The sequence below is a fragment of the Apodemus sylvaticus genome, chromosome 17 (genome assembly GCF_947179515.1).
Source record: "Apodemus sylvaticus chromosome 17, mApoSyl1.1, whole genome shotgun sequence".
Taxonomy (NCBI): Eukaryota; Metazoa; Chordata; class Mammalia; order Rodentia; family Muridae; genus Apodemus; species Apodemus sylvaticus.
In genome coordinates, this window is record NC_067488.1 from 2,548,916 (window position 1) to 2,565,233 (window position 16,318).

The 16,318-nt window shown below is 42.8% G+C and overlaps 1 protein-coding gene across 3 annotated transcripts in view; it reads right to left on the reverse strand.

The window, feature by feature from the left end:
• The window catches only part of Nipal2 (NIPA like domain containing 2), a 111,408-nt gene that overhangs the window by 9,532 nt on the left and 85,558 nt on the right, over positions 1-16,318 (reverse strand). The window contains exons 6-7 of one of the 3 annotated variants that reach the window (XM_052161355.1): positions 8,736-8,832; positions 1,564-1,672 (exon numbers count right to left, since the gene is read on the reverse strand). In XM_052161355.1, coding sequence (XP_052017315.1) covers positions 1,564-1,672; positions 8,736-8,832 — 206 coding nt within the window. Of the gene's footprint in view, positions 1-1,563; positions 1,700-8,735; positions 8,833-16,318 lie in introns of all 3 variants that reach the window. The other 2 variants (XM_052161354.1, XM_052161356.1) reach the window with 2 other exon arrangements.

Sequence of the window (16,318 nt, forward strand, 5' to 3'; positions counted from 1 at the left end):
CAGCTTTTATGGTCTGTTTAAACCAACAACAGGAACAATGAAAAGCAATTAATCATTCTAAGGCCACAGAAGTTTGAGTTGGAAGTGATTCAAGCTGCTGGAGCAGTATCACACTGGGGTTGACTCATTAAGATAGATCCTAGAATCTGTTAAATATCATATCTGGGAACATATAGCTATCCACTAACAGGCCACGCGCCAAGAAAGGGGACGGAGACGCAAAAGAATGTTTAGCATTTCAAAAGCAACCCTCGCTGCTCCAGCTGCGGAGCACATGTGGGAGCTGCAGCCACCATTAGGAGCTCAGGTCCCCACCCTGGCGGTGCGCAGACGAGGCTCCAGCAGGGATGACGCAGGGCCTTGCATGGGCATCACCTGGGAGGTTTCACTGCACTGCGGTTAGGTAGGGCAAGTGACTCAGGCACTCTCCAGCAAGGAGTCACAGACGTCTAGAGTAACTGGAGGGAAAAGAGGTTTGTGGATAAAGCTATGGTGTGTGTGTGTGTGTGTGTGTGTGTGTGTGTGAGTGAATACACTTGTCTAAACAAACCTCCTCAGGTAATTTTAATGGGAATCAAGGTGGAGAAGTACATTTTCACTTTGTGACAGTGGAGAGAATTAAATAAGGCTGACATGATGCATTCTTCCTTCAGCTGTGTCTGCCTTTGAATTCATGAAATGTGGTCTAAGGATAATGCGACTAATAACCAAATCCCACAAGCGCTGTGTGGTACCACATATTCAGAAGGCAGAAGTGGCAGAATAGGAGTACTCAAGTATCATAAACACACTCAGTCTTAGGAAGTGACCAGGACTCACAAGATTTAGAGCTTGCTGCCATCTGTAGGACCAGCCCCCCTGCCCCCTGCATTAGCAGCTTGAGCTTTTCTGGGGACAGGGGTGATGCTTCTGCACGGAGTTTTGGGGTAAACTTTGTGGCTAACTCTTAAGAGCCTAGCAGGCAGAGGTTCAATCACAACGTGCAAGTAGGGAGAGTGACTGAAACAGATGGAGGTGGGGACAGGAATTAAAAAGGTTTCATGTCACCAGTATTAGGACCCAAGAGAAACATGAAACGATCATTCTGAAATCCCATGGGTATGAAGGAAACTCTGGCCAAAAATGCAAAGTTCCAGGGAAAGGGTTTTCCTCTAGGCCAAATGTCTGGTTTTGTCCATCCCTAGGCAATTAATGAGCATGAGCTAAGAGATGGAGTGAGGGCTCATGCATTTCTATGTTTAGAATGAACCCGTGGATGTGGACCTGCCCCTTTGATTTATTGCTAATGACAACCTGTGTACAGTGGGTATTAATTACAAGCAGGAGAGCATCAGGGAAGCATCAAGCACACTTCGCTGGATCACGGCTGCACTTAGAATGTATAAGACACAAAGGCAGCGCTCAGTACAAGCTAAGGACTTGGAGGAAGAAGAAAGCACTGCTGGCTCTGGACGAGCTAGCTGGTTGTCCTGCAGCGGGAGAGACCCGTTGTATTTTCTAAGCCAGGGCCCAGAGAAGCACAGGAAGTCTGAAAGGCCGTGGAGTTTATAGACACTGACTTACTTGACTTGGAAAACACAGGAGGCTACCATGATGACAAGCATGACGTAGAAGATGGCATAGGTTAGCTGCATGTTACCCGTCATGGAAAGCGTGATCATGCCTGAGACAGCTTTCACAGAAATCACAGTTAATGAGGCTAGAAGATAAAAACACAAATAAAACACACACCTGAGACAGACACAGATATATATCTTAAGTTTACTTGCTGGAGTGACAAATGTGCCTGTTAGGGTTTCAGAACAATGTTTGTGAGGGTATAGGGAAACACACACAGACACACAAACAGAAACACACACACACACACACACACACACACACACACACACACACACACGGTTCTGCTGGGTTTGCTATGAGACAAGCTACTTTCTTCTGGAGCAAGGTGCTCACCTCAAGCCCTGCCTGTGGGAAGGATACCATGGAGACTGTCATTGCTAGTGGGTGGGAAAGGCGTTTGCTATGAAGGCAAGCAAGAGATCAGAGTGCTAAAGCAGCCTTAAAGGGAAAGTAACCAAAGACAGGGAAAAATTCAAAGCTGTAGACGAGGAGACAGGCCATGAAGCGACCTCCTGAGTACTCGGAATTTACTGAGGGTTATGCTAAGACTTTGTTAGTAATGCTTAGATTCTGCTCTTTTCTTTCTGAAAAAGATAATCAAGAGGACCAGGACCAGAACTGATATTCATTTCTCAAACTGAACCATAACTATGATACTTACATAGCTACAGCTACTGATTTTCTGTGCTGAGGAGGGACTCTGGTAGGAACAAACTTTTCATAGGACAATTAAGAAAGACAGATTAGGGTGTGGGCTGTCAGACCAGTGTGCAGTTTCTTCTCATATTTCTATAGGAATCCAGTACTTTCTTTCTCACTCAGGTCCTTTAAATTAAGTTGCAAACAATTCATACTTTAGCTGAAATCCATAGAAAATTCTCAAGTAGGGGCTGGGAGATGGCTATGTGGGTGAAATGCTTGCTGTGTAAACACAGGATCTGAGTTCGGATCTGAGTGTGCATTTGCCATCACACTGCTAGGGCTGGGGTGGGGTAGACAGTGGGTCCTGGGGCTGCTGGCCAGCCAGCCTAGCAGAAACAGCTCGGGTTCAGTGAGACTGTCTCAGAGACGGGGAGCAGCAATTGAGGACTTTTAAGAGTCAGCCTCAGTCTGTCTCACACACTCACACGAGCAAGGCACACGCATGGACACACAGAGACACACTGCACCTAAAAAAGAAAAATCACAAGTAACTTTTACATGAAAACAAACAATTATAAGCCAAAAGGTGACATGAAAGAGTACTCCTGTATTACTGTTGGCTTATATGATCATAATGTATCAGAATGTTTTCCTTTTTAGCTTTTTATAAAGATCATATAAGACATATAAAGAATCGCTCAAAAATAGGTAAAGGACCTCCATAATTTCATTTTTCTAATTCTGAAGATAATATATAATTGGAAGAGTATTAGGGCACACTTCCAAACTAGGCATTTTCTGTCAACTAAAAGTCTTAATTATCAGAGGAGATATGAAATAAATTCTAAATGAATCTCTAATGAGCTGAGAGGTCTTAAAGTTTGGAGCACTCCATCTGGAAGTCTTTGCATGATCTGTTCACAGATGTCAGATGTCATATCAGACTGATTAAGACAACACTAAGATCACAGTTGATGTACAGATTCTAAGCTCTGTAGAGATCTGTATGTCACTTGGTGGTTAAGTTTGTTGTTCAGCTGTTCAGGGACTTGGACTCCCTCCTGAAACACTGAATGAAACCGCAGCACCGTGTGCCTAGAGCCCTGCGGTCTGGGCAGCCAGGTCTCACAGAGGGATGATTAGTAAAAAAAGAAAAAAAAGCATTGAATACACTGCTCCATTTAGACGAAGAGGAAGAGGAGGAGAAGAAAGAAGAGGAGGAAGAAAAGGAAAAAGAGGAAGAGGAGGGAGGAGGAGAAACAAACAAAACTAGAATTCTTTAGAAAGTTGCTAAGAACCTGCCAGCTTCCGTAACTGAGCGCGTTGGGATGTGTGGATAGCTGCTGTCTCTGTAACTCTTTAGCTTATTCTCTGGCTGGAGCTCAGTACTGTAAAGTACTGGGTTTGCTATGGTTGGGCTGGGGGAGCGTGACTGATGAGAATAGGTTGAAATTCAAAATTGTGACACAGTATCAATGTAATGTACATTAGAGACCTATGCATGCACGGCAAGATGGCTGGAAAACATTAAGATACTATCAGTTGTGATTTATGACACTGGGAGCATAATAAAATTTAAATTAAAAATATCTATAAAAGCACACATGTTCATTTAAAAGATTATAAAATGCAGACCAGCTTGGAAAGGAAAAAAAATCAACTGTCATCTTAACACTCACCCTCAAGTCATTTCTTAACATTTGGGCACATCGTTACCTTTTCCAAGAAAGAATATATCACAACATGTGACTCATACAGTTTACACCACTTAGGAGCCTATTTTCCATCACCATTAAGTATTTTCTGTGCCACAAAGCATTCTGAAGCCTTTTATTGGCTGTCAAGAATGCCTTTGTATGAGGTGTATAATTTATTTTGACAATTTTCTATTTTTGAATATTTAGGCTGAATCATTTTTTTCTCTTACCATTAAAATGAGGCTGCAGTGAATTTTCTTGAACATAAATCTGCCCATCATTCTGCCTATTTCTGTGGAAAATCACCTGAAGGGGAATCACTGTGTTGACAGCCATGCGAAGGCTGCTGAATCAGCCTTACAAACAGCCTTCTGGAGACTGCGTCAGTCTTCATGATGTGTGTCTTTATTGTTATCTTTCTATTTTCTCTATTTTCTTAATCACCAGCCACAAACACACATTCCGTTCATTGTGCCACACATTTTCCTAGCATCCTGCTCAGTCCAGTGTTTGATATCTGACACCCAGTTTAACATTAGTTCTTTAATTCATAAGGATTCTTGGGTGACTACATACTAGATTAATACTTCCTGATCAAAGCCATCACTATTTCAGTTGTTAATTTTGCTTTGACAGCTGAAGTGTGCTTAAAAATAAGGCAACATTTCTGGATTCCCCAGCATTCTGACCCTTGAGAGGATTGTGCATAGAGACTTCAGATTTTTTTTAAAGAAATGAGGTCACAGATTGTCATTGACAACATTGCGCAACAGAACTTCAATCCTAAACCACATAAAAAAAAACCCAAAACAAAAACCACTAGATTTATCCTGAGATTTCATTGATATTCAAAAATTGCTATGAAAATAAAATTTAAATGATCTCAACACACACACACACACATGTCAATGTTAGAGGCGATGGTTATGCTTACTATGTTAATGTGATCATTATAACAGTGTTAAAAACCATACTGTCCCTTTACCCCATAACTTTATATAGCTATACATTATCAATTTATAATTAAAATATTTAAAGTTAGGAGTACTTGAGGTAGTATGGAAACCTAATACAGTAGAAGCTTTCTAAAATATATATGTATATGAAGACAATCTAAATGAGATCACTAAGTAGTGGGGGCAACAGAGGCTATTTCTTGTCACCAAATGAAGCTTCCAGCCCTCAGATTAGATTACATCTAATTGAGTTGTTGGTCAAAGGGGTCCCATGGGAATCCCCAAACAACCCAGGCTGTTACCAAGACTATATGTTGTTTGTTCTTCACAAGTGATGGCAAAGTACCACAGCTAAAGACAACACCTACACAACTTATAGAACATGGAGAAGTTGAGCTGGTGCCTAGTCAGAGCATTTACCTCTATGCTCTAGTATCTTTGGCACAGGAAAGTACTCTGTACGTTACCAAAAGAGGCACGGTCGCTAAGCCAGTCACCCAGCCACCAGCCCTTTGATCTGTAATGGTGTCCAGCTTGCAAGATGTGGTAGGGCAATGGTGGCACAGAGCTTGTGGGAGTAACCAACAATATCTGATTTGACTTAAGGCCCATTTCAGGAGTGTTGAGGCCCATACTCAGCACTGCTTGGGTAAATAAGAACCTCAGAATAGGCCCATGGACCTAGGGAAAGCCAAATGCTACTGGTCTAACATAAAGTTAACAATAAAAATGATTCCTTAAGGACATTCTTCCCTGCTCATGGGTTAGTGTCTTACTCAGCCACTGTCAGAGAAGCTTTCTCCAGTGACAGATGGGAACAAATAAGAGTCCCACAGCTAGACATCATGCTGAGACTGAGATACCTGGGAACAGGTATAGACACTCAGGATGGAGGGAACACTAGAAGGAAGCAGGCTATTTGTGTGATATGTGCATGGCTATTTCAATAACTCACACAGAGCTGTCTGTACCCATGCACATGGACTGAATCCAATTCAGAGATATTTTGAAGCTTAATCTGAGAGTTTCTCAAAAGTCCAATTTGAAAATCTTTCTTCAAAACTTTTTAAAAGCTTTAAAAACACTTGCATTCAGAACTGACATATATGATCTTAATTCTGTGATGTTAGCTTTTAGTCACCCTGTCTGATAATTTGAAAAGAAACAAATACAAGGTCCCCATTTTTTTAATTATTATTATTACCAAGCCCCTGAGGTTGTGTAGATGTCCCTCAATGGGGGAATGGATACAGAAAATGTGGCATATTTACACTATGGAATACTACTCAGCTATTAAAAGGGGTACTCCTTGTGCCAGGAGATGCTGGAACAAAAAACGTAACCAAGAATGAAGGAACTAGTGTTTAAGAAACTCATGCATACCATGTGTGTTCTTTTGTGACTGGGTTACTACCCCACTCAGGATGATATTTTCTAGTTCTATCCATTTGCCTAAGAATTTCATGAATTCATTGTTTTTAATAGCTGAGTAGTATTCCATTGTATAAATATACCACATTTTCTGTATCCATTCCTCTGTTGAGGGACATCTGAGTTCTTTCCAGCTTCTGGCTATTACAAATAAGGCTGCTATGAATCTAGTAGAACATGTGTCCTTATAACATGTTGGAGCATCTTCTGGGTATATGCCCAGGAGTGGTATAGCTGGGTCCTCAGGCAGTACTATGTCCAATTTTCTGAGGAACCACCAAACTGATTTCCAGAGTGGTTTTACCAGCTTGCAATCCCACCAGCAGTTGAAGAGTGTTCCTCTTTCTCCACATCCTCACCAGCATCTGCTGTCCCCTGACATATGGTATGCACTCATTGTTAAGTGGATAGTATCCCCAAAGCTCGGAATACCCAAGATACAATTCACAGACCACACGAAGCTCAAGAAGGAAGACCAAAGTGTGGATACTTTGGTCCTTCTTAGAAGGGGGATCAAAATACACATGGCTCACAGCCAACCAATTGACTGAGCATAGGGTCCCCAATAGAGAAGCTAGAGAAAGGACCCAAGGAGCTGAGGAGATGGATCAGCCCCATAGGAGGAACAAAAATAGGTACCAACTCAGAGCTCCAAGAGACTAAATCACCAACCAAAGAGTACTCATGGCTCCAGCAGCATATGTAGCAGAGGATGACCATTTCAGACATCAATGAGAGGAGAGACCATTGGTGCTGTGAAGGCTCGATGCCTCAGTGTAGGGCAATGCCAGGTCAGGAAAGTGGGAGGGGGTTGGTGAGCAGGGGCAGCGGGGATAGAATAGGGTTTTTGGATGGGTAACGAGGAAAGGGGATAACATTTGAGATGTAAATAAAGCAAATATCTAATAAAAAATTAAAAAAAAAAGAAATCAAACAGGCATGTAGAAAAAAAGAAACTCATGCTATTCATCCTTATGTTTCAACTTAACCATATTTAAGTTTAAAAATGTAAACAGGATAGATCTTGTTATGCAAGTTCGTACCCAAATTAAGTTCCTTAGTTCCTTTTAATATTTTCAATTATTCTCTAAATGGGACCTCATAAGGTTACAGAGTTTCTGTAAGGCAAAGGACACCATCAAGAGGACAGATCGGCAACCAACAAATTGGGAAAAGATCTTCACCAATCCTACATCAGATAGAGGGCTAATATCCAATATATATAAAGAACTCAAGAAGTTAGACTCCAGAAAACCGAACAACCCTATTAAAAAATGGGGTACAGAGTTAAACAAAGAATTCTCACCTGAAGAACTTTGGATGGCGGAGAAGCATCTTAAAAAATGCTCAACTTCATTAGTCATTAGGGAAATGCAAATCAAAACAACCCTAAGATTTCATCTTACACCAGTCAGAATGGCTAAGATTAAAAATTCAGGAGACAGCAGGTGTTGGAGAGGGTGCGGAGAAAGAGGAACACTCCTCCACTGCTGGTGGGGTTGCAAATTGGTACAACCACTCTGGAAAGCAGTCTGGCGGTTCCTCCGAAAACTGGGCACCTCACTTCCAGAAGATCCTGCTATACCACTCCTGGGCATATACCCAGAGGATTCCCCACCATGTAATAAGGATACATGTTCTACTATGTTCATAGCAGCCCTATTTATAATTGCCAGATGCTGGAAAGAACCCAGGTATCCCTCAACAGAAGAGTGGATACAAAAAATGTGGTATATCTACACAATGGAGTACTATTCAGCCATTAGAAACAATGAATTCATGAAATTCTTAGGCAAATGGATGGAGCTAGAGAACATCATACTAAGTGAGGTAACCCAGACTCAAAAGGTGAATCATGGTATGCACTCACTAATAAGTGGTTATTAACCTAGAAAACTGGAATACCCAAAACATAATCCACACATCAAATGAGATACAAGAAGAAAGCAGGAGTGGTCCCTGGTTCTGGAAAGACTCAGTGAAACAGTATTTGGCAAAACCAGAACGGGGAACTGGGAAGGGGTGGGAGGGAGGACAGGGGAAGAGAAGGGGGCTTACGGGACTTTCGGGGAGGGGGGGGCTAGAAAAGGGGAAATCATTTGAAATGTAAATAAATTATATCGAATAAAAAAATATGGAGAATTAAAAAAAATTTTTCAAATTCTCTGGGAGAAAAAAAAAGACACCAACAGACAAAAAAACTTAAATATATTTTTAAAAGAACTAAACATGTATAAATTGATAAATGATGTGCAAAGTATACTTTGTATAATTTAGACTTTCTTTTGGAGAGTCAGAGTTAGAACACAGAAACAGTGAGAAAGCGCTAGCAGGCCCACGCATTTCCCTCCCACCCTCCCTCTGACACAGAACAGCCGCAGGCCCTTACCTAGGAGTGCCACCAGGGTAAGCAGGACCACAACGTGCTTCATTCCTTTTCTCTTATGGAAATACAGTAGGATGCAGAAAACTAGGATTTCTAAAATCTAAAAATTAAAAAGATTAAAAAAAAGAGTAAGTTTCTCTCCATAGTCTACAAGACGCCCCAAGTATGTGTTTGGATTTGCTGTGGTTCGAATGAGGGTTGGGGTGACTGAGGTCCCCAGGGACGACTATAAATGCAGCATCAGGACCCTCAGTCACCTGAAGCACCTGATACCACCTATGCATCAGTGACACCAAGCCCGGCTCTCTAGGCCTGGCTCCCTGTCACTTCAGTCTCATTTTTCCAGCTGTTTCCTGACCCTGTGTGTGCTGAGCAGACATGCTGTGCTAAGTTGGGCAATCCTCCTGTAGCCATGCCTCACTGCAGAGGCTCCCAGCTCCCTCCCCCTTTGCCCTCTGCAGTCTCCTTGCACGGCTGCAGTCATCTTCCATTTTGTCAGCTGTGGTGGTTGAATAGGAATGGCCCCATAGGTTCACCTTTGAATGCCTGGCCTACAGAGAGCAGTGGCCTGGTTGGAGGGGAGCATCCTGTGGAGGCGGGGTTGAGGTCTCCTATGCTCAAGCCAGGCCTAGTGTGGCACAGTCTCCCGCTGCTGCCTGAGGATCAGGACTGTCACTTCATCACCTTTCTCCAGTATCACGTCTGCCTGAGTGCCACCACGTTTCCTGGCACGATGATAATGGATTGAACCTCTGAACTGTAAGCTAGTTCTAATTAACTGTTTTCTTTTCTAATACTTCCCATGCTCATCTTGCCTCCTCACAGCAATAAAACCCCACTAAGAGAGCAGCCAAGAACTTATTTACTTATAAAGAACATGCAGGAAAATGGGTAGAAATCATATTACATTAAGAGAAATAAGTAAATCAGACTCAGAGAAAAAAAGAAAAGAATCAAGTATGCATGAGATTCATCCAAATTGATTCAGGGAGTAAAAATATAATTTAGATGCAGCCATTCTTTTGCTTGGATTTCTTATGGCTTTCTATCCTCTCTACATTAAAAGCCACATTTCTCTTGGGTGACAGTGTTTAACTTCTGCTGTAGCCCTCACAGAAGGGCTACTCTGTGCCAACCATCCTGGGCCCTGTTCTCTCCTGCTCTTCCTTGCTCTCTCCTCTGCCGGCCCCTCCCTCTAGTTCTTCACTATTTTCAGACAGCTCTGTGCTTAGCCCAGAATGTTCCTTCAACTATCTGCACACAGGGCTGCCTTTGCGACCTTTGGGTGTCCAGGTCTCCTCCCACCTTTAACAGGTGGGCCTTGGGGACTGGAGAGATGGATCAGCGGTTAAGAGCAGTTGCTATTCTTCCATAGGCCCTGAGTTCAATTCCTAGCACCCACATGGTGGCTCGTGACCATCTATAAAGGGATCTGATGCCCTCTTCTGACTTGCAGGTGCACATGCAGCAGATATTAACACACATTAAGCAAAAAATAAATGTAAAAAAAGATTGTAAGAGGCTATAAAAAGATTTTTGAAAAGGTAACAAACAAACAAACACCCCCCACAATAAACAACACAAAACAAAACGTCAGGAGGGTCTTTTTAGCTCAGTGTCCCTCAGGTGCAGAGATCCGGTTCTCACCTGATCATTACCAGGAGATGGAGGGCCCTTTCCCGTGGCATAGAGCATGGAACATCTGCTTCATGCCTGCTCTAGATTTTTCTCCTCCTTAGATTCTCTCCCTGTGGCTTCAGAACAAATAAAGCACGAGTTCTCATTATCTACAGAATGCCTAGAGTGGCACTGGGCTCCACTGTGTGTCAAGAGGTCAGACAATTCTCAGGGAAAATATTCAAGTGTGAACAACAGCTATCCTTGTATACACTTTTTTTTCTCTGAAATGCTAGCCACCCGTGGCTCCGTGTGTTCCTGCACCCGTGGAGAAGCCTCACCGCTGACTGCTCTGTGAACCCAGTGTGCACCACTCTCCTTACACCCACTCACCTGTCCTTCCACACTCAGCAGGTGGGCACTGTGGTCATCTTCCTTTTATGGGCGAGGAAATGGAGGCCTGTCGTATGTGTGGGGCATGTTAAAGGATACTGCCTCCTGCATATTAAATAATGCCGCCCAGCCAGTGGCCTGGGTTCTAAATGGCCAGAATGTTTGTTTACATTGTGGTATTTGGCACTGGGGTTTTACAGCTGTGGGTAAGGTTGTGGTTCTGAAAGGGGAGGTGACCCTGGATGAATGAAGAAACAGCCCTGACTGGACAAGCACTGACGAGGACCTGCAGGAGCTAGGAAGGGACAGGCTCCTTTCTGGAGGGCATGTAATGCAGCAATACATTTCTACTGTTCAAAGCTGCCGAGTTTGTGGCAAATTGTTCTGGAATTCACAGAAAGCTGATTCAGGTTTTGATTCCTGAAGTGCTTTCCAAGGAACAATCTTTAAGATAAATTTTCTGAGTTGGTCTCGGAATTTTGTTTCATTTCTTTTTTTCTTTCTTTTCTTCCCTCTCATTCTCTGTCCTCTCTTCTCTCCTCCTACCTCTCTCTTTTTTGAGACAGTGTCCCTCTACATAACCCTGGCTAGCCTGACCTAGAACTCACTATGTAGACCAGGCTGTCCTTAAACTCACAGAGATACACCCGCCACTTCTTCCACAGTGCTGGGATTGAAGGTGTGTGCCACCTCAGGTGTCTGCTGGCACTCAGGGGTTTCTTAACTGGTTTTTGAAGTCAACTAGAATTTTAGGGTACTAGTTATCCCTTTTTTTTTGGTTCTAAAGGAGTCAATGGTAGTCTAGGAGATGATGTGTCAAAACAGGCAAATTTCACCAATTTGAGCCTGAGTGTATTTCCTCTTTGTGTGTGGTGTGTATATATGTATGTGTGTGTTTGTGTGTGCACTCATGTGTGTGCATGTGTGTATGTGTGTACATTGGCATGCATGTACATGTGTGTGCATGTGTTGTGTATGTGTGTGCATTGGTGTGTATGCATACATATATGTGTTTTTGTGTGCATGCTTTTACATGTGTGTATGTTTGTACTTGAGTGTGAGTGCCCATGGAAGTCAGAAGGGGAGGGTGGATCTCTTGAAGATGGAATTACAGGTGACGGTAAGGCTATGGGTCTGAAATGGGAGGTGTTGTTTAATCACCTGATGTGGGTGCTAGGAGCTGAAGTCCTTTGCAAAAGCACTAAGTGCTTATAATCACTGAACCATCTTTCCAGCCCCACCCACCCCCTTTCTTTCCTTCCTTTCTTCCTTCAGATGACTTGTTTGTCTAACAGAAATAGGCTCTGTCAAAGTTCTCTGTGGATAGAGTTGACGCTTGGTCGTCAGTTGTACTGATCCTACATAGGCAGTTCGCTGACATGGGAGTGTGTCGTCCAGAGAAAGGCAGCCTTGCTTGGAGTTCTGACTCTGAATTTGCATTCATTGACTTTGGCCAAGCTATTGGCTCTCTCCCTATGCCTCAGTTTCTTCTTCTGGGGGTTGAAGAAGACAATGTGCCCAAACAGGACTGCTGCCCAGGTAAAGTGTAAAATGAGACCAGAGCTGTGCACAGGCCTTGCCTGCTCTGTCAGAGCAGCCCACTGTCCAGGTCCTGCTTCAGGATCAGTATTGTTTTCATCTAGACAACAAAGCAAAGGGATCTTATGCAAGAGTTGTTTAACAGACAACAGACAACTAGTGGGTTCCCAGCACCGAATGGTGGGTGTTCAGTCAGCGTTGTCAGAGCTGCAGACTTAGTAATCAGCATCGGAGCACACACTTGCTCCAAATGAGCGGTTTGGTCCATGCTGCTGCTGATTTGAGGAAAGAAAATGAGCACTGTGTAGATTACTGTGAGAAGGATATTATTTTTCAGAACAGTGGTTTCAATTTGAATTTATTGGAAAGTCTGGGTGGGAAAAACAGTTACCACCAAGCCTGCCAAAGAGTATGATGTAATTGAGGCTTTCCTAGGAAGGCTGCAAAGAGCATGCTAACAGGTGAATTGCTCAAGGAATGGTTCTACAGCTCCTTGGCCAAACAGGGCATATAGGACTAAGGAGAGCAAACCCTCTCCTTCCTTAAGGACACTAGCTTTTAGCTCACTTACACACATGGCAGAGTCCTCAGGGGACAAGTTCTGCATCTTTACAAATTACTCTGAGCTTGAGACCCCATTCAGCATCGACTTTTGACAGGTTTGCTGGAGAGAACTATTCCTCTGTGGCGGAGGAGCTTGGAAAAGCTGGGTCAGTGGTTAAGCAGAGAGCACGTCCTTGGTCAGTGACACCAGACTTCTCCAATCCCTTTCCTGAACAAGGGCACCAAGCAGGGGGTAGGCTCCTGGCCTTGTGACAGTCATCCACTTCCACCGAGAACTGGACATAACACAGGCACTCATGGTCCATGGAAACACATCAGTGAGAGCTGAGGTGGGCTGTGTAGCTTGACAATTCCTTGGTGGAAAGGGCATAACTGATTAAGACTTTTGAATATTTTTATTAATTTGATATGTGATTCTGTTCAGTCCTGAAAAGCAATTCAGATGCTGTATTTAAACTTGGTATAATAAAAAACATATGGATGACTTATTGGCCATTCATTAATCATTAGTCTCTTAGGGGTAGTGTTGGGATAGGATCTTGCTGTGTAGTCCAGCATGGCCCTGAACCTGTGGCCCTTCACCTAGTCTTCCCAAGTGATTATACTCATGTGCCGACACACCTAGCTCAGAAAATAGTCCTAATGTAATTACAACCTTTGTAAAAAGAAAACATCAAACACAACAATAAAACCCACCTAAGCTACCACATCTGAAAACTGAACATTGACTCTTAAGATGTTCAACATATTTAACTCAAAACTCAGCTCAAAGGTGTGAGCATAGAACTGGTCACTCCTGTAGTTCTTAGAGATGCAGTTACAAAATAGATTAGATTCCAAAATAGTATGAAATTTCCCTAATAATAAAAGTGATGCTCAATTGTAACTATTATTAAAGAATTATTTTATACAGTCTTAGAGATACCTTAAACTTTTCTGTGTGGAATTTATTTTGAAATAGACTTCATTAATATAATATGGATTTTGGAAGTAGAGGTTTCTTCTAGGATTATAAAGTTTTGTCTATAAGAATTCATCTCTATTACCCAGGTTACAATATATACTGTACTGTATGGTACTGTACCATACCATACTAAACCATACTGTACTATACTATACTGTACTATACTATACTGTACCATACTATACTGCACTATACTATACTGTGCTATACTGTACTGTAGTATACTATAATGTACTATACTATACTGTACTATACTATACTATACTATACTATACTATACTATACTATACTATACTATACAGTATGCTGAATGAATGAGTAAGTAACTGAATGTGAGAGCTATCTTGAGGTCACCTAACTGTTGGGATGAGAGTGGGACTAAGAGGAGGTGGGGAAGACAGGGAGCTGTAGTCAACTGTATACATGTATGCAAGTCTCAAAGATTAAAACATTAAAGAGTTAGCTTTAGAAAACAGCAAAATGTAATTAAATTTAGTCTTTTTTGTCCATTGTCAGGCCTATTGCATGGTTTGTGGGCAGGGGCTACATCTCAGTAGTAGTAAATTGCTTTCAGTGTGTACATACTCTGGTTTCAATCTCTAGTACCACGAAGAAAAAAGAAAAGAAAAGCTAGATAACATTTATAAAGTCAGGTTTGTCTGCTTCAGATGTCTTCTCGGGTATTAAAAACAATACAAGATATGTCATCATTAAACCACGAGGTTTATTCCAGGAAAGAAGGCTTGATGTATCTTTAATCTCCGAAGGATCTAACTCAGGCTATTAATTTTCTGGTCATAGGCTATGTCACTCTTTTGTTAGTGAATGAAGCATTTGTTTTGCCTGTAGGCAAAAAGTCGTAATGTGTTGGTCGGATTTCAAGCCTGCACTACCATGACAGATTCAATAAAGTGTAAGGAGCAGAAGTAAATCAGAGATTACAGCTCTTTCTAGTGCTTAGAGTTGATTGATGAAAGCAAGCTGCGGTAGTTAAGTGACCATGGCGACGGACATGTAGGAAAATTAATGAGGCAGAGTGAAGTTATAGACTCTGAAGGCCCTGGGGTGGTCAGTTCGAGTTGGGAGGCCCACCCAATGCCCAGAACCAAGGCAAGGGCAGAGCTACAGAGGCATGGGAAGTGACAGGGTGGAAATGCACTCCACAAGAATGAAGCCATGCCTATCAACATATGAGGAGCATGTGTTTCTTTAGGGAGGACATCGAGTGATGGGCTGTCTGATTGACTGAAGAACCTCTCCTTTGACAAGACATTGCTGGAATAGCGGATGGATAAGTAGATAAGTCATAATGTGACCTGCAAAAAGTATAGGGAATGGAGAAACTAGCTTTGTAATATTTCCACAGAAGAGGCTGCATCAGAATTGTGTCCATGAGTGTAGGTTTGTAGGGAGCCGAAGGGGTTATAGGTCAGAGGAGGCAGAGCACTTTCTTGGCGGAGGAGCCACAGGTACAATGGTCCTGGATAGTCATGTGGCTGGAGGGATGATGCCTGCAGCTGTGGTGATGCCTGCAGCTGTGGTGATGCCTGCAGCTGTGGTGAGCTGATGAGGATCAGCAGGGGAGACTGTGCTTCTTATGGCACTGTTGCCATGGCCTTAGAAATCGATGATGACAGCTCAGATTAATGCAATGGGAAAATAAAAGAGGGGTCAAGAGCAAGAGACTTTATATCATGCAAGGATGAAGAGTGGAGAACGGAGCTGTGAGAAGGGTCAGGTGTAGCTCAGGTTTCCAATATGGCGGACTGACACAGAAAAGAAGAAAAAACACTGGGTTGAGACTCTGATATCTGCATTTGAGGAAGCTGTGGAGCATTTACGAAGTGATGAGTATGAATGAACAGGGAGTGAATGTGGAGGGGTCAGGAGGCCTGGGAAGGAGAGGTGGGGATGGACAGTAAGGAGGGTGCTGTGTGAACAGTGGTCTCTGTACTGGGTAGGTGTTTGCTTGCTTGCTTGTTTATAAATCAACTTGATACAAACTACAGTTGTGTGGGAAGGAACTTCAATCGAAGAGTGAGCTATCGGATTGCCTGAAGGGCATGTCTGTGGCAGCATTTTTTTGATTAATGACTGATGTGAGTGACTCAGGCCAGTGTAGCAGTTGTACCCCTGGGTGGTGATCTGCATTGTGTAGAAAGTAAATTGAGAGCAAAGGGTAAACAAGTCCTCCACTGTTCCCCCACATTCCTGCCTCATTTCCTATCCAAGGTTCTGGATTTGAACTCTTGCGTAGTCTCCTGGTCATGTACTATAAACTGTAAGCCAAGTAACTCTTTCCTCCTGTCTTAGTCAGGGTTTCTATTCCTGCACAAACATCATGACCAAGAAGCAAGTTGGGGAGGAAAGGATTTATTCAGCTTACACTTCTGCATTGCTGTTTATCACAAAAGAAAGTCAGGACTGGAACTCAAGCAAGTCAGGAAGCAGGAGCTGATGCTACAGAGAGATGTTCCTTACTGGCTTGCTTCCCCTGGCTTACTCAGCC